This window comes from Excalfactoria chinensis, chromosome 4 (genome assembly GCF_039878825.1).
Source record: "Excalfactoria chinensis isolate bCotChi1 chromosome 4, bCotChi1.hap2, whole genome shotgun sequence".
Classification (NCBI taxonomy): Eukaryota; Metazoa; Chordata; class Aves; order Galliformes; family Phasianidae; genus Excalfactoria; species Excalfactoria chinensis.
In genome coordinates, this window is record NC_092828.1 from 74,479,108 (window position 1) to 74,497,037 (window position 17,930).

The 17,930-nt window shown below is 47.4% G+C and overlaps 1 protein-coding gene across 16 annotated transcripts in view; it reads right to left on the reverse strand.

Moving 5' to 3' along the window:
- ARHGEF9 (Cdc42 guanine nucleotide exchange factor 9) overlaps window positions 1-17,930 on the reverse strand; it is a 153,442-nt gene that overhangs the window by 77,574 nt on the left and 57,938 nt on the right. For 2 of the 16 annotated variants that reach the window (XM_072334145.1, XM_072334143.1), the window contains exon 2: window positions 17,482-17,543. The exons of 12 other annotated variants lie outside the window; for them this stretch is intronic. In XM_072334145.1, coding sequence (XP_072190246.1) covers window positions 17,482-17,511 — 30 coding nt within the window. In that variant the 5' untranslated portion in view covers window positions 17,512-17,543. Of the gene's footprint in view, window positions 1-17,481; window positions 17,544-17,646; window positions 17,783-17,930 lie in introns of those variants that run through there. 2 more of the 16 variants (XM_072334158.1, XM_072334153.1) reach the window with 2 other exon arrangements.

A 17,930-nucleotide genomic window follows, 5' to 3' on the forward strand; every position in this document is an offset into this window, starting at 1 on the left:
CCTTCCACCAAGATTTATCCCTCTTTTCTCTGGCCAGACTGTGTTCTGTGCCTCTCTGTTCTGCCCCCATAACCCCCAGCGTAGAGAGGCAGAAGGAAAGCACAGACAGGATGCCCCCTAAACTCAGAGTCGAATATCAGCTGCATGCCAGCTCTGCAGCTCAGACATCTCCTTATCTCCTCTCTCTGCTCAGTGCACTTCCTACAAGCCTCTTCTCTAGCAGCTTTAATTTAAGCACTGCCTTGCATGCAGAAGATGTGGTACTCTTATTGACAGAGCTTTATTGGGAAGCACAGATTTATACTTGCATGCAAATCATTCAAGCATACAGAAACTTTGTTCAGAGGCAGCTGAGAGCTTGCCATGTAATGCTGCTCTGGAAATGTCTTTGCAAAGGATCTAAATCAACTAGCTCCAACCTCTCCACATTACTGGCACCAAGAACGTTTGTGCTATGCCAGTTTCATCTTGGTGCAAACACTCACAAAATAGCGTATCCACCCCAAAATCACACAGTCCAAAAGCAAAGGTGGGTTACAAGGCCACGTTGGCTCGTGTTTTTCTCCCTCTGGCCCTGATGACTTTCTGTTCTACTTGTTCAGAGTACAGTGGCTAGAAAAGGGCAGGAGAACATTCAGATGTTCTGCTGGGTGAACACTTCAAAGCTCTTAACAGCATCTCATCCTAAATTCCCTGCTTTGACCAGAATTCCTTTCCTTAATTTAACAGTATGAATCTATCTGGAGAAATTAAACTTATCACAATACAGCCTCCCCCAGCCCGAGATGCTGTATTCATACTGCAGATTCAGTACAGCAGGGCTTAGGAGCACAGGATGAGCCTAAGAAGGCTAAGGAAAACTAAAGAAATCAAAGAAACAACTGAAGAGAAATGAAAACAGGATTGCCTGCGCTGGGCAAAGAGGAAAGCAGTTACTGCCCATGGAGACAACTACTGAGCACATGCAAATCCTTCCACTGCAGCGCCCGAGGCAGTATTAATAACAGGGGTTTTAAATTACTGTTATCTCAGCCATCTCCTTTTTATTTTGTGCCTTGTACGATGGAGATTTCTTTGTCATTTTTCAATTCTGCCGCTTGATATCTTCAAGATGACAACCTGTGCAGACAAGGCGGCAGACCCACCAGCTGCAGGGCTGCTGTGCTGAGTTAGCCTCCACTTCCCAACCTCAGCACTGGAAATAAGAGCAGACCGAGCAGAGCCCAAGAGAGATGTTGCAGAGAAAACTGTGGGCAGCCAATACCTCAGGGTAATTCTTCAGCTGAAACTTGAAGGGAGTTTCCTCCTTCCTCCTTGTTTGGATTTTGGCTTTGGGTTTCACATCCAGACCCACCCTGTCACCCAGCTCCAATACCTCAGCTGCTTTCTCTCACTTCATTGAGGGCACCACACAGCAACGAGCTCCTTCTCTGCAGCAACCACAGATACCAGCCACGAGCCAGAAGTGGTGCACTGGTGCAGCCTGCTAACTGCATCAGCATGTTAATGAACCCAGAGCAAACCAAGCTCCAATGGAGGAGGAAGGACAAGGGCAGGAGATGTGGTGGTAGCCGGTTTGGTTGCCTGCCAGAGATGTCAGCATCACCATGGCTCTGCCATGAGCATGCAGCCGCCATGAGAGAGGAACACAGAGCATCTTCATTAGGGCTAATTGCAGTTTTGGTTTATTCTTTCCCACTCTCCATCATCACCCATGAGATGTCAGTGTGCTTTGCCACACTCCAAGGGGAAGAGCAACTCTCCTGCCTGCTTGACCTTCTTCACCCCAGAGCAATACAATAAGATTTTGCTTGGTAGTGTTTTGCTTTCCAATAGTGATAACCTCAGGTGCGTAGGAGCAGCCCACAGGGACAATCCAACATCCTGGGGTTGAGCTACTGCCTCTGGAGCACAAGAATAAATCCCAAGGCCAGTGTGGGTGAGTTAAACCTTTGGTATAGAAAGACAGTGGGTTTTCAATCGTGCCAGCATCCCCTTTTAGCCTGACAGCTCCTGCTCTCTCAAGAAAGCATTTCTACCCTAAACAAGTTTCAGAAAATCACTTATTTTGACTCTTATCTTCCCAACACCTTGACAAAAGGATCACAGCTGTCAGGAGAGGATATTACCTTAACATAGAGGTAATATGAGCAGTGCAGCTGTGTTTCCTAGCCATGCCCCTGTGCAGGCAGCCTCACAGTGTTACTGAGAACACTGCTGCCCAACCAAGAAGCTGCAACTATGGGATAACCATGTGCTAGATGTGATACTGCTCTCCCTTCTTACATGCATCAAGATATCTTAGGAGTTTCTTTGATTTAAACATGCTCCTGTCCCGAGCACTCAGTGCTGGGGGTTTAAGGCTGCATTTCCCCTGGCTTTTCAAGGGACTGGCCTCGGGATAGATGATCTGGGGGAAGAAAGCAATGCAGTAATTAATTCCTAGTCAGCTGACAGGCCTAACTCATCAATAAGAAAAGATTAAAAACAGGGAAGTGCTGTGTGCCCCCTAAAGAAACTCACCATCTGCACTCAGTAGCGAAGAATAATTCATCAGTAAGATAAATAAAAGACTGCGAACTCCCGTAACACACTGTTCTTTAGTTCCCTCTAAAACCGAGGTTCCCAGATGAGAAAAAACTGCAATGCTACAGAATTCTGATGGGCACAATTTCTTATCTTATCTTAACTGGAAGGACACACTGGTCCTTCCAATTTCAAAAACACAGCATTCAAAAATCCAGCTACATAGACACATCTCTGCTGCTGGGTTTCAGGTCTGCAGCTGAGATGCTGCGGGCTTGGATCTCCTCTCTAGCTCGAGCCTGAGCACACAGGTACCCCTGCACTGTCAGACACCACCACCTGGAGGGCTTCTCCTTCATCTGCAGGGTCTTGGTATTCCCTGAAAATCCCAAATAACAGCGTATCATGTTAGAATGGTCATAACTTTAAAACAGTGCAAAGCACGACAATTTCTGACTTTCAGAATCTTGTTGTTGTCAGAACGTTTTGCTTTATTATTCCAGCCATGGGCAAGTGGTTCTGATACAACATCTGTCTCAAACCAGTCCCTAATGCCCATGGACTAAACTCACCTTTTGTTAAGAACTAAAAGGTTCACTTAACACTATTACTGACTTCACTATAGACAGAAAAGAAATGGAAGAGCTGGAGCACCAAGAAGGCAGCTTTTCTTGTTAAACTGGCCTCAATTTCTCAAGTATCCTATTGAACATTATGGAGGTCACACCTCTATGCCGCTAAGAAAATGGAATAAGACTCTGAAATTTGAACAGTTTAATAAGGAGTGCTATATTCCCAAACTGCCTCAAATGCTTTACCAGAGTATTACGAGTTCCAGTTTTACAGGTCCAAACCACTAATTAAATAAAAAGTCTGATTCTTCCAGATTTTGAAGTCACAGTTTGTGGAAAGCCAGAACACAACAGCTGCTGTGAAGCAGCAAAGCCCTGCTACCAGCTTTGGTCCCAGACCCACCACCACCCTGCCAGCTGCCAGGCTTTGTGCTTCCCATGAGCAGCATTTCACTCCTTCCTGCACTAACTCTGCACCATCTTTTTTCTGCCTTCCTAAGTTATTCCTGTTCTTGAGGCACAACTCCTACCAAAAAGCAAAAAACAGCCCATCAAAAAGCTCTTCAGACTTAATGGTGCCAGACGACAGACCTTACCGTGACACATGATCACACTGTTCCCCCCACCCTCTTTCCTTTATATTTTCCATAGATCTCCTATGCACATGTAGGTTTGTATCTCCCACGGAGCATGCCTTGAACTGATTGAAATGGCTCATCCCTCTATGTTTCCCCCTCTTTCTGCCCATACAGACATGCCATTGTTTCACTGACAGATTTAAGCCCTGTAGCACATATTGAAGTACCAGAGCAGCAGCAGCACAAGGTTACACCACCTTGATAAACCAGGAGATGCAATGGGCAATCTCTTGGGCTCGAGACAGCTCAGTCCTTGGCCTTGACAACAGCATCTTCCAATAGGGATATGAGTTATGGCACTGTGCTGGTGGTGTGGGCTCTGTCGGGTGGATGAAGTAGCAGCATTACTTGGAGTCAAACAGCAGCACTTTCCAGACACCAGAAGCAGGATTGGATTTACACTCTTCATCTACTGTATATTAGGGCTGTAAAATTTCCTCTCTTTTCTTTCCCTGCTGTCCCTCCCTTACAGATTAATTTTATTAACAACTCTTTTCACTGGTGCTATAAAATCTCATTCCGCATTTGGGCCCTTTTTAAGAGGGCAAATTTCAACATAGATCTTGTTATCCCAGGGCAGCTCTCCAAGCACACCAAGCTCCCTTACAGCATCTTGCTGGGCATGCTGCCTCTCTTTGTGCCCCCAAAGGCAGGCGAGCCAAACACAGAACCAGCCAAGCCATCAAGCATCACAGCTGCTTTCCATAAGGTGCACGTATTGCACATTAGTACTCCTAAAATGTACTCAAGGATGTTGAGGACCCGGAGCTGCCAGGTCCCACAGCTTAGCTCACATCAGCCACGGACAGAACTAACCACATGCTGGCTTGTTTTTTATGATTTACACTTCACTTTTCCCACTCACGTTTCCACAAATAAAAATCAATGTCTTATTTTGCTCTGAATGACAGCACTACAGCTGAGCGAATTAACAAAACCCCTCACTGGCTCTGTATGTTCATTTCTCCCTCTCTTTTCAATGAAAGAAAATATCAGACCCTCAGGCCTTTGATTTGTACATCTCAGAAGCAGTCGGGCAGTTTAGGAGCAGTTTCTCCCACAAACCGGGTAGCTCTATACATGACCCTGATCTCATTTCCTATTCCATCATAGCTGCAATCCAAACTGCCAGGCTGACTCCCAGCACAGATTTCAAGCAACAAGGCCAAATCTCTGCTGCCTAGGATTGAAACTGCTCAACAGAGTGCTGTCAGATCCCCTGGGCCTGATCTTTATCGATGCCAAACCACAACGGCGTGCTGAGTCTAAGCCTGGGCAGTGAGCCCTGAGTCACCCGGTGCTACCGAGTGCCCAGCTAAGGGGCTTAGGAGGTATGAGCCACTGCAGTGTCACACACTGCATTTATTTAAGATAAAAGTGGTTACACAGGCCAGCTGCGAGCCCCAGCGCTGCTACCTGAGCACTCCTCTGTAACTATTTATTTCTCCACTGACAGTAAAAGCATCATGTATTTTTGCTTTCTTTGATCGCCTGCGCTATTCTGTTCCTCTCCTTCATGCTTGCTAGCAGGATGCACACAGCTGTATGTCTCTAACGGGACACATTAGTGACTTTGATGGAGCATTTGAAGGCTGCCGAGGCCAAGAGGATGCTTTACAGCACACAAGTGAGACCACATGGGTGGCATGGGGCTGCACAGCACAGCCCTCGTATGCAGGCAGCCTTGCCAGAGCCGTGCCAAGGAACAGGAGCCAGCAGCAGTCCTAATACAACTGCCTCCACCCCATGCCATAGCTCTGCCTGAGAAGCCCATCCCCTAGAGATAATTTTCTATGAATAAAATGCTTCTCTTCACGCTTTCCCAGTGCTCTGCTTGGCCAAGGCAATGCACGTTATCTCCAAATGAATACGTGCACACTGCTGAATGTTTTAGCATCTTACCCTCTCCTCCTCTCCCTCTGAATTTTTCCTACCCTGCCTCAGCCAATCATGGAGGGGGAAATTTTAGTCTGAGCCTCATTAGTATAGGGTATAAAAATAGAAGTACATAATCTCCTGTATTTCTCTTCATTGATTCATCAGCTGCATGAAGGTACAATAATTAAATGTTTGTCGAGTGAAAAAAAACAACAGGCACAGGAGAGACTGTTCTTTTCTTGAACCGGAGCAGAGATTGAGGGGCTCCTGTGACACACAGTCTGTGCCCTCCCCACTCTGCACCGCTATAAAAATGCCTGATGATGATACCTCCCTCTTTCCCTCCTCCTCAGTTCAAAAATAAACACATGATGGAGACTTCAGTTCAGGAGAAAGCTGGCAAAATGTCTCTGCTGCAACACACACACACTCAGCAAATCCCCCTCAAAACCTTTCCCCAGATCTCCCTGAATCCCGCCTGGCGCTTCTACCAGCATCTCCAAGAACTCTGCCAGAGCCCGCTGAGCCAGCGTGCATCTGCAAGGACCAAGGTCAGCATGGGAGATGCTCACAAAACATTAGTGAGTTGACTTGATCCTTCATCAAAATACTTTCTGCTTTTCCTTCCTAACACTTCACTGCCCACGACATGGCAGGCTGAGCCGATGTGACAAACTGTCGAAACACATCTTTTTTTAAAAGAAAAAAATTAAACCTAGACTTTAAAGGTAAAACTGGCCCCTCTGAGTCTCTCTATATCACACGTGACACTCCTGCTGGAAAAACCACGGGCTCCGAGAGCAGATTGTTGGGAAAAGGCTCTCGAACTGGTTAGAGCTGTAGTCTGCAGCAATAGGACTTGGTTGGGCTTGGCTTTGTCTCCTTTTAGCTCACATTAACTACAAGAAGTAACCACAGAGGTACCGAAGGACCTGGCCAGTTTGCAACACCCAGACACAAGCCCGTGGTGAAATGCTGTTCTTTGATTTCATGAAGTAATGAGCAAACCATACCTCAAACATTCTGCTGCACTGCCAACAATGCTGCCAAAGAAAAAGGACATCGACCACCACCATTCCTCAGTCTCTGCATTCATGCCTCGTACTTTATTACTGCTGTTGTATTAGTAATGACCTATTTACCACCAGGCGATTGAGGGTGTCAAATCCAAAGTGCCTCTGTGCTCCCTGGAGGAGTGTGAGATTGCTATTGATGAGTTTAGTGGTTTGATGTAACAGAAATGAGTTTAATGCTATTGGCGCTCCTTTTGTACAAAGGCTGGGGGTTTTTATAGAGTCTTCAAAGCAACAATAAAATACCACCGTCAGGCATCTCACTGTTAACCTGTAAGCAGCAAAGGTCTCTGTACGTGCAACAACCACAGACACAAGGAACTATATGAGATGATGTGTCCAAACTCCAAGGCAGTAATGTATCTAATATTTGGTTCTCTGAAGCTGCACAGATTCCTGGCAGATGGAAAGGGTCACCCATACACTGCTCTGTGTGTATGATTACATATCTGCACAACCATGATATTTTGTGCAGAAGTGTGCATATGATCGCCGATGTGTGGGGCTGTAAATCAAAGTCTTGTTGCACTTTAGTTGTGTTTGAGAGAATGCAACAGCCGATAACTATTCTGTATTATTTGCTTTTGACTACAACAGGTGGTAAAGAATAGGCTTTTCTTAGAGCTGAACAGGTAATGAGTCCACTTTACAAATGCCTTGGGAGTAGGCAAATGTCCAGCTGTATTCATTAATGCAAACTCCCACGAGATCACACCTTTATCTTCTTCTCTACAGGCTGGCTGCACACTTATTTTAAAATGATTATCCCAAAAGCATATAGGTTTAAGCTATTGATTTCTGATTTCAATATCTGATATCTAAGATGAAAACTTAAAATCTCTGATAGCAACAGATAGGAACGCTCAAAAGCTAAACCTTAGTCGACAGAGAATCTGGTTCATGGTTTCCATGGGCTTGGGCTCATTTCCAAGCTCCCAGGATTCCTTCCCAGTGTTCTTCCCCCATTAAGTCCATCAGGATTAGCAAGAATCCTGGGGTTTCAGCTCAGTTTAAAATGTTGCTATACATTAGTGTTACTGTAGGTAAAGAAAATAGGGGGGAAAGTCTGTCCAATATTTGTGGCAGGGAGAGTTTATGAACCAGTAACACCGGACAGGACAGAAATATCTAAGAATTAGGATGGTTATATAATATATATATATAATATATGTATGCGTGTGTGGTAGAATAAGAACCTGATGAATACAGTAGCCTTCTTTAAAACAAGAATCTGAGGCTGTTGGACAGAGACAAGCCTCCACAGCCCTGCCTCTCCAACACAGGTCAGCCAACCAAACACAGCTTGTGCTTTCTAAGGTCATCCATAAATCCAGAGGACTTCTGATTACACTGAAGAGATCAGGAAGGTTTGGAACAGGCTGTTGAGCTGCCAAGAAAAATCTTTTTCTTACAGCCAAATCAACCTCTATGAATCTTCCACAAGCGGTAATCAAAACACCGACTCCAGCTGATGAAATGTCTCACTTGTTTCTTGCTTTAGGTATGGTGCCAAAACCAAGACCTGTTCATGGCATTACCTCCTAGCACTTATATCCACCACCCACATTGGTTGAACCACCAAAGCAAAGCTTGGATTCTTCCTTAACCAGTCGTTTTGGGTTCACACAGCACTAGTGGACGCAGGACCACATAGTCACCAATGGATGGGACTGACGGGCACACACAAGCCTCCAGAGCTCAGCTTTCTAGCACTAACTGGCAAATCCCACCGTCTGCTGGAGCTTGAATCCACTCCAGGTAATAATAATAAAACACTCCTTTCATCTCTGCTCCAGTGTTAGCAGCGGCCCATTTCCAGAGCCCTTCTCCTCATGAATCCATCTGTCTTTGGGAGCTCTGCTGCTCCTCTCTGCAGTTATCATTAGAATTAACTTCATTTTGTGCAAATCCTGCTGGTGCTGCCCATTCATTAAGAAGTGCTGCCCAGAGCTGCCAGTATGCAATTCAGGGGGCTGTGTGGTCAGAAAACCGTATTTGAATCATCTGTTCTGCTTCAGGCCAACAGAAGATAGTCCCCTTGAGTAACTGTTCTCAGTATTTCCTCCAGCCTAATCACCCCTGTCCCATGTGAAACACATCAGTTATTTTCCAGAAACGTAAACCCATGCCCTAACGGATTCCATTTTCCACATATCCTAAATTCCCATTTCCAGCCCCAGCATTCACTGTGTAACACCATTCCACTGTAACCCCCTGCATCGTATCCTTCTTTTATCTGCACTTTCTCTATTTGCAAAAGCCTACACATCTTCTCTTGCCTCTCCTCCTACTCAGCTTGTGGGTGCTTTCTCTGTGCTGCCATCTCTCCAGATTGGCAGTGAAGCTACTGCAAACCTTCTCCCCATTTCTCTCCATTGCTCTGAGACAGTACTTACAACACAAATGCATAGGGGAGCCTGGGAAGGAAGAGAAGGAAGGCAGCAGCTCCTGGTAGTCCATGAGAAACAGGGTGCTCATGCTGGCTCCAGGGGAGCAGGATGCCCACCCTGCACAGCTGAGCTCTGCCCCAACACATCGCTGCCTTGATGCCTGCACAGCACTTGTCAACAACTGGATTCAATGCCCATCACCAAGGGCAGTCTGAATACTCAAAATGGATGAGGAACAAGGTAAAATCTCTTTAGGAATGCCACCATGCACAAGAGAAATGTCATGCACTGGCCTTTCAGGGGACTGCCGGGAATGACACTGCTGACATCTACTAAATTCATGGCTTAATAATGCCAAGACAAACGCACCACATCCTGCAGGCACCAGAAGCCTCTAACACTGAGACTTCTACTGAGATCTTAAGTAGACTGAGAATATATACAGTGAACAATAAATACCAGCAGTTTGTGCAGCCATAATACCTCCGCTGTATGACATGCCCCAGCGTATTTCAAGGAGGCAATCAGAACAAACAGCACTCGATGCCCCAGCTCTGCCACCCATAGGCAAACAGGAGCTCAGCCTGGCAGATGCAACATAGGATTATCCCATGCAAAGCTGAGGGCTTTCACCTTCTAAAGCCACTGTGCTCACCAGCACAGCCTCCTCTCGATGTTCCTTGAGACAAAACAAGAGGAGAAGCTCACAGGAGAAAGCCTTCGGGCAATGCACTTTCTAACCCACCTGCAACAAGGAGGAGCCTTTTCGAGCCCACTGCAAGAAGGGATTCAAATCATCTGCACGGCAGCTGAACACAGCAAGCCAGAAAGCCGTAAACATCTGGAAGTCCAATGCCTTCCTCTACAATTCTGAATCGATTTCTTGCCACAAATAGATTTCTAGATGGACTGCAATTACATTGAGTTATAAAATGCTGTAAAAACATTATTTGTTTCTGTTACAGATTTTATTTCTGTATCTCTCCTTTTTAGATCCTTTCACAATTCATCAGCCCCTCTTTGCAGTTCAGCTACCTTTTTCCTTTTCCAAACTGCCCCACAACCAACCATTTTTATGTTTTACTACTAGAAGGACGGTGCTGTTGGTAGCTTAGACAGCCTCATAGCATTCCCCTGTGAGTAGCTGGCCAGGGGTGCAAATACCCACTGTGGGCATTGACTACAGCTGCTGAGAAAACCCACAAACATCTGAGCACTGAGGCAACTGCTTGGTGAGCTGCCCCAGACCTTCAGGATGCCTTAGTCCTGTGCTTTCAGGACACAAACCTCCATGTACTGTCCTGATTCCTGCTAATAAATCGTAGGAAAGGAGGAAAACCATGAGGATGGACAATGTGAGAACAACTTTGTTCTTCACAAGAGCTTGTAAAGGAGTCCAATTGCCACTGAAAAGGGCAGGGCTGCTGTTACCTCACTCCAACCACTTGCCAGCCATTGCTGCCTAGGGATGGACATACAAATAAGATGATAATTCAAGGGATTTCCAGATAGGGCAGCAGTAGGAGTGTCAGCCACCAGGCACAGCTCTCAAAAGCATTGGGATTCACTTTTAGAGATGCATGTGGCCCTCACCAGTCCTTCTGTATTTATCCTCCACAACCTTGAGCCTATATCACTCCCATGGATAATACAGATAGTTGCAGGTAGTCCCAATGCTTTGATCCTCAGCTGACTGCTGAGGGTTTTCAGGCACCTATTTCCATAGTAAAATAGAAAAAGTACTCAAGTATTTGTTTAGCACAAAGGCTTCTAAGTAACCCAACTTCAGAAATCATTCTGAAGATTCTGGAATGAAGAATATCAAGCATTATTACTTGAATTTCAACATCAGCTGGGAAAAACAAACAAACAAACAAAAACAAAACAAAACATGAAGGTAAAATTGCCTGCAGTGGAAATGGGAAGGAAAAAAAAAGGAAAGCCAAAACCACTGCTAGTGGCAGCAAGGTGTTTTCAGCTGTGGGTGATCTGTTCAAAGGACCGAGTGGAAGTCTTTCATGACCATCTGAGATTAACCACTACAGACATCTCCTGCCATGTCTGACAAAACAGGAGGGAACACGCCCCAGGGAACAGCCTTCCTTTTGGGGAGAGGGTGGTCAGACACAAAAGCTCTAAAAGGAAAGATGGAGGAAGAAAGCCATGAGCCTGTGTCACTCAGGCAGAGAGGTCTGCTTGCAGGAGACAGCACTGGCAGGGGGATCCTGCCATCTAGAGCAGGACTGGGCAGCCTTGAGTGGCTTTTGTGCCATTCATTCATGCGCTGTGAGCCTTTCCTGTACCATATTACTGGCTCTGAGGAGAGGGTTGTTGGTTACTGTGAATGGTTCTGCCCTGGAGTTCACGCCACAAAAGGCTGTGAAGCTACAACTGCAAAGCAACTGTTTTTACTTTGGTATTTCTTGTCAGTGTAGCTTAATTTCCTCGCTGTACAGACATACAGAGAAACAGAAAAGCTTAATTTGGATCAATTAAAAAGAGGGAGGAATTGTGTTACTAATGAGTAATGATTGGAGGCTTTAAAGAGGTATCAAGACCTTACCTAACTGAATGCTTGTCAAAACAGTGGAAATAATAAGAACACAGCCTGATGTTGCATATGCAAAACATCTAAGCCCAAATTAATCTTTGGTGGAACACTCTGGCAGCTGATCCAGCCCTTCACATGGCATCGCTGTTAGGATCTCAGGTGGAATTCATGAGGTTGCTTTTAACTACCGATAACGGAAGGAAGGAGCAGCCTGGGCAGGACCCTGGGCTGCAGAAGCTCCCGAGGAGCCCACCTCCTTTTTGGCTCTTCTGGCAAAGAGAAGAGCAGGCTGACCTAGCAGTATTTTTTGGCAATCCTCACTTTGCTATAACCACATCTACCTTGGACACAGAGCTTTCCATCCTTGGCTGTCAAATCGTTTAACAAGAAAGGGCAATTTCCTTCCGCACGTTTTACAGAAGGAAAAACAAAGAATAAAGTGCAGAGCCCTAATGGAGGGGAACTGATGAGCACATCACCTCTGGCAAGCTCATGAGAATCTCCTGGTTACAGCGGAGGCTTTTGTGGTTTTACAGATACAAAAGATTCAAATTCTCATGTCTCAGAGTACCAGAAACCCCCAGCTAATAGGGGTGAAGACAGAGGGCTCTGGATAAACAGGTTATTCCATCATCATCAATTATGGTGTCTCTCACAATTTTCCCTGCAGCCTGTCTCTCAGACGCTATCCCAGACAGGGCACGGAGCTCCTTGCACTCCTGGTTCCAGCCAGCATGGCAATTTACTGCCTCCTTGGGAAGGCTTTGCTATTTCAAAACCACAACAGAGCGTTCCCCTGGCTTGAAAGGCGACCACCAGCTTAGCCACAGCAGAACTGTTGCAGCACCCCGGGAGATGAAAGCGGTTCAAAACCTTTGGTTTTATTGGACAAATAAAAAATAACCAAACAACTTCTTCCCTTTACTTCCTTTAATCTGCCACCGCCTATTCCCCTCCTGGGCTTTTGAACTGTCTTCAGAAATGCAGGAATTTGACTAGGCAGCCTGGAATAAAGCCCTGCATGAGAGATGGAAGAACAGTGGTACGGCACTGCCAGCAGGCAAAAGCTCCCAACACCCCGCTCCTCCCAGGGCACCTGGCCCCCATGGTCACTGCCCTCTGACTCAAGCTGGATCCATATCACTTGGTTTTTGTTGGTGCCATCCCTTTATATCATGGTGTACCACAACTGACAGGGCTCCTACAGCTGCAGGAGCCACTGCCATGAATCTCATCCCTCTCCAAATTCCAGCCAGCACACTCTGTGCAGCCCTGGGAGGGAGCTTGCAGGGAGCTGTGAGAGCAGGAGATGGAGGCTAAAAGTGGATATTGACTTCATCCCGTTGGTGTAGGCAGTGGAGGTGGGCGGCCACGAGCAGAGAGGAGGCGGAGGGGGCAACGTTTATTTCCAGCTGCACTCTTGTGCAATTTCTCTCAGCGCTGAGATTTTAGAGCAAACAGCGGGAGGTGGGGAGCAGGGGGAGCCAGAAAGGAAAAACAGAGAGTCCTTGCAGAAAAACAGGCTAAGGAAGAGATGTCATCCTCAACCCAGAGCTAAGATTCTGCTCGTAGCTGATTACTTTAAATATACAACAAAAGCCATGATGCTGGAACTCCATTTCTGAATCGGACACAGCTGCGTCCAATGGAAATAAGGCCACTTGATGGAGAGGCACACCCTGATGTGGGCTAACAGAACGATGCTAAGAAGTGCTGCTCGCAGCAAGCCTGCCTCCTAATAATTGCAAGGTTTTCTTCACTCCCAGAGATTATATAATATGTTCCTGCCTGCTGCTGACTCATATTTTTCAAAATATATCTGGGAAGGAAAACATATTCACATGTGTTTTAATATATTTGTTTCCCTGCATATGTAGAGATAAATATACACAAATACTCACAAATGCATACAGAAGCCTGCACATGTATGCTTATTGCTGCATGTGCCGTGTGTGAGGGAGGATGAGAGGGGACAGCCTGGCATCCACGCTGACAACACGTGCTGGAGATGGATTGAACCAGCACCATTTTCTGGGTCAAAACACAGCGACTGTTTAACACAGGGATTGGGGAAGGAGAACCAGAAATCAGAAAGCTCTGGGGGGGGGGAGAGGGGGAGCAAAATAAGAAGCACAGGGAACGCATTGCCTGCTACAACCTTCCACCAAATCTGGGCTCTGGGGGCTGGATACTGAGCTTAACATTGAGTAGGAAAAATGGGTGTGGGGCCATTGTGCCAATTTGCAAGTGGCAGCAGATGAGAACGTCATGTCATCTCAAAGGGAATGGCATCAGTACCTGAGTGCAGTGCAGGGAGCAAGCCAGCAGCTCCGGCAGACTGTGGGAGGAGAGTCCTGGTCCTGTTAACACATGTGGACACTCAGCTCTCCCCTAGGCATAAGAGGGGCCAGTCTCCCCTGGCCGAGGGCTCTCAAGGCAGTAGTTAGCCCTCCATGGGTCTGCAGCCAGCCTGCTGCTCTGTGAGACTGCATTTCTCTTCTCTGTGTCTCTGCGTACGGTCAATTCTTTAGAAGAGACTTGTGCAAAACCTTTGGTGTCCAGGAGATGGGATCGATCTGCTGCTAGGCATCAGATGAGAGATCCATCTACCCTGGGCCAGAGGAGACTGAAAATCCATCCAGGTGTCAGCTGCTGCCCACAAAGCCGCGGCAGACGCTCTCTGCGGATGGCAGCCAGCTCTCTGCCCTGCTCTCCTGGGATGGAGGAGTGCGTGGAGGCACCGAGCAGACACAGCACCTCCTCATCCTGCCCTGTACACGGGCACCATCAGCATTCCCTGCTTTATGCATCCGGCTTTGTGCGCTCTATGCAACAGTAATAGAATTCTCATTCAGCACCCCCATCTACATCACAACCAGCTCTCATTTGAAGGGCACTCATTCCTATTTTAAAGTATTTTATCTGGATTCGAAACCTGTTCTGTAATTGTTGCTTTTTAACATCATTCTTGGAGAACTTCACAAAACACCAAACGTGCCGCACGCCTCAAAGTCTCTGCAATAAACCTTAAAAACAAACATTAAAGATTGATCGTACTTTTCCAAGTTTACAATGAAACTGACTGAAGCTCAACTAGATAAGGAAAGAGGGTTGTATAAAATTAATCAGCACCTTATCAAGCTGAGGAGAAAGAATCTGAGATAGCAAGTCTTTACCAAATTTGGTATCAGAACAGAAACTTCAATGTAAAACCTATTAAGAAAATCTTGTCAGATATATTAAATATAATACAGGAGAGTGAAAGCATCAAAAGCAGCAAGCAGAATATGAAATTCCTTGGGGAAAAAAAAAAACCTGTCTTCTGCTAACGTTAACACGATCTTGCTGTTCTTTTCCAAATGAGACAAATTTTCTTTAGCAAACTTTTGCCCAGCAAATCAGCCCACTGCTTATCAGGGTGGAAGATGGGTCTTTAGGGTCTTCCTCTACATTCATATCTATCTCTGTGCAGCTGCAGCTACACTGTGTCTTTTCAATTCCAAGAAGCATTCCCCCCACACACAGAGGATCTCTAAGGTGCTCAGAGCCCTCAGAGCCAGCTGGTCGCTCCCCAGCACCTCTGCACCCAGAGCTGCCATCGCTCACTCAGCCACCCATCTCACCAGCATCAGCTCCAGCCCCCAGAAGTGGTGACAGAAGAAACTGATCCATTTAGAAACAGACGCTCTCAGGCAACTACCTTTCTGTTGAAAGGGGACTGATACAAAGAAAACAATGAGCAACAGTAAGAGAATTTTACTCGGGCACTTCTGAGGGTGAGGCAGCTCTTTGGGGCACGTTTTGAACATGCCAGTACATCCCTGCCCGTGTCCCACATCCCAAACCTGTTGACAATTACTGTCATCCTGGTACAGGCAGGACATGCCCCACAAACATAACCATGGGAAGCAGCAGGAGAGCAGGATGCTGCTTTCCCCATACACACAGCCCTGCAGCCCGTGACATGGCAGCATCGCACTGCAGCAGCTAAGCTCGAGAGGGAAGGCTGCTGGAGCACTCAGCAAGTGTAGCTCAGGGAGAGAAGCTAACAACGTAATCATCTAGAAATTAACATCACCTGTTATCCCACCCACCACAACAATAAGGGCTGGGATGCCTTACCCCATGCTGTGGCAAATGGGGCAATGCCACTTGCTGAGACCACATCACAGCTGTGGTCATGGTGCCGTCACCCCTGGGCTATAACTGTCACCCTGCGAGTCCTGCTCCTGTAGAGCACAGCTCCTGTAGAGGACAGCAATGGAGCTGCAGAAAGAGTTAATTACTCAGAGCGTTAGAGAAGATTGTAGAGAAAAGCAGCTTGCAGTGTACCCCCTGCTTTACTTAGCCAGAAATGCTGCCTAAAATAGCAACTCAATCCTTGCCAGTAGTCTACACATTATGTTACATGTGGCTCAGCTGATGCAAAAGAAGGGGCAGGCACCAACTTGTGGGCCCTTCCATAGGAGCACTGGCAGGTGCTTCTGTTCCTGGTGCCCGCTGTGCCCACAGCCCTGGAAACGATGCTCCACTGGAGCAAACTGCTTCCGCACAGCCCGCAGGCTGGGCCTGTCCCTGGGGCACTCTCAGGTGGCAGCAACCAGGAGCCATAACCACCTGCCCTGCACCACTGAGGATGAAGAGGAAGAAGCAGACATGCAGCTGCCACAGCTCCTGGCTCCGGCAGCAGCCCTGCCTCAGTTTACCCAGCTCTACCCTGGGAACAGCAGCAGCTCCCTAAGGGTAGCACAGCCCTACAGAGCCTTCCGTAGAACAACCCAGGCTAACTGTGAGCATGCTCCTTCATCACAGCCCTGCTGTGAGCCCTAGGACTGCCCAGCATCCCACACAGCACAGCACGGGGCTTCTTGCCCTCAGCCCAGGTGTGCCCTGTGCACACTGTCGGTGTGGAGCTTCCCACAGCACAAAGGCAATGCTCCACAAAAAATGCCTTTGGTTGAAAATCAGCATCCAAAGCAGCAGGGCGCTTTGCTGCTGAGGACGATGGCACAGTCAGAGGCAGCCCGGGTCCTTCAGATGAAGGCTTGCTTCCAACCAGGGTCACAAGGCATTCAACCATCACCAATTAGAAAAGAAATAAATCACGGTTCCTCCAGCAGCAGTTCCTCCAGGAGCCCCTATTTTTAGGCAGAATTATAAATCACTCCGGCTTGCCACCTCCCTCCACTCAAACACAGAGCCCCAATGCCCTGCCACTGCCCCAGCAACGCCATACAGCACGGGGACAGCACAGAGAAGAGACACAATGGGTGTGCTCAGTCCTGACTCTGCTGTGTTCCTTTGGGAAAGGGGACCACAAGGAAGTGCAGGAACATACCGAGGGCCGCACAGCAAACTAACGGCACAACCAGAGTCCTGACAGCAGCTCCTGTGCCACCGCTGCGACCAGCTAACAGACCTGTCCTCTTCATTACTAACAATGTAGTACATAACCATGGTTATTGCACGATCTCTAGGCAGTTTTCCTCACCCTTCCCAACATGTGCTCGTTGAGAATTCTTCAGTTAAAACTGGAATCAGCACGCTCGGTCGCAACAACAGCAGTAGCACTCAGTACCGGGTACGCACCGAGCACAGCTGTCACAGCCCCTTCAGGAAGGCACACATGGTAGGAGCAGAGCCGCCCCACAACAGATGCACAGAACCCCGCAGCACAGACAGCACAGGCAGCACAGGCAGGACACGGACATGCAGCAGGCACTGCACACACAGCGCCGTGGTTCCCACCACTGCCACCAGCACAGACAGAGACCAGCAGCAACACCAAATGGAATGGACAGCACACAAAAAACGGGTCCAGGCACAAACCAAAGCAAGCCAAACAAAACTTACATGGATTTTTGGCAATTTTCCTTCAGACATTATACACAGCAGTTGGGCTGTGTACTGAACACCTGATCCAAAAAGAAATATAACCACATTATGCAAACAGACAGGGGGCAGGAATCAGGTGAACATGCAGCGCTAACGACATTCATCTACAGGACGAGCAAGCACCTCCGCATCCCCACCGCAGGGCTCCACCGGGGCCAATCCTCACTCACTATGAAGCATAAGCAAGTGCCGTGCCGCTGCCATGGCGGGGGTCCGAATGGCAGGGCAGGGACAGGCCATCACGTCAGAGCCCTCCGAGATGTCCCGTCCCCCTCTAACTTGTCATGTGAGGTTTAACACAGAGCTGGGAAATAGCCAGGGAGGGAGGGGGGAGCCTTTAAAAACAAACAAAAAAATGAACGGAAGCTCTCTCGGAGCATTAACATCACAGTGATCGTGGGGCCAGC